The following is a 559-nucleotide window of genomic DNA, read 5'->3' as shown; positions in this document are numbered from 1 at the left end:
CCCCCACCGAGGGTGGCCACACCGAGGGGGACCCCAGTCCCAGCGGCCAGCATCCCCCCACTGGTGTGGTCCCACCGGGGCTGGACCACACCCAACGGCCAGCATCCCCCACCAGCGTGGTCCCACCAGGGCTGGCCCCCACTGGGGCTCAAGCCCCCTCCCAACAGCCAGCATCCTCCCCCTATGCCTGTAGCCAGAGCAGCCCCCATCCCAGCAGCCTCCATGCCCCCCCGTGCCCGGCCCCCGCTCACCTGATGTACCCCACCTGGGGCCTGTGTGCCAGCTGCCAGCGGTAGGACGTCTTGTCCCGCCAGCCCACGTTGCGTGGGTCCTTCCAGAGCAGGCGGACGTGGTCGGGTGTGTGGCCCGTGTGCCACAACGCGTTGCGCAGGTGCTCCCCAGGGCCCGTCGAGGACTTCACTGCCTGCGGGTGTACGGGGTGTCAGGGGGGACCTGGCCGGGGGGCCTGCCCCGGCCGATGGGGTGGCCAGCTCCCACCTTGAGCTGCAGCCCTGGCTCTGCCACAGCGCGGAAGGGGGGGGCCTGCCAGTATGCCTGC

At 72.1% G+C, this 559-nt stretch overlaps 1 protein-coding gene across 1 annotated transcript in view; it reads right to left on the bottom strand.

The window, feature by feature from the left end:
* The window catches only part of THBS3 (thrombospondin 3), a gene marked incomplete at its 5' end in the record, with an annotated part of 16,678 nt that overhangs the window by 4,751 nt on the left and 11,368 nt on the right, over positions 1–559 (bottom strand). The window contains 2 exons of the mRNA XM_009321904.1: positions 252–424; positions 499–555. Coding sequence (XP_009320179.1) covers positions 252–424; positions 499–555 — 230 coding nt within the window. The remainder of the gene's footprint in view (positions 1–251; positions 425–498; positions 556–559) is intronic.

The sequence above is a fragment of the Pygoscelis adeliae genome, unplaced genomic scaffold (genome assembly GCF_000699105.1).
Source record: "Pygoscelis adeliae isolate BGI_AS28 unplaced genomic scaffold, ASM69910v1 Scaffold484, whole genome shotgun sequence".
Classification (NCBI taxonomy): domain Eukaryota; kingdom Metazoa; phylum Chordata; class Aves; order Sphenisciformes; family Spheniscidae; genus Pygoscelis; species Pygoscelis adeliae.
This window is presented reverse-complemented; position numbering and strand designations above follow the sequence as displayed.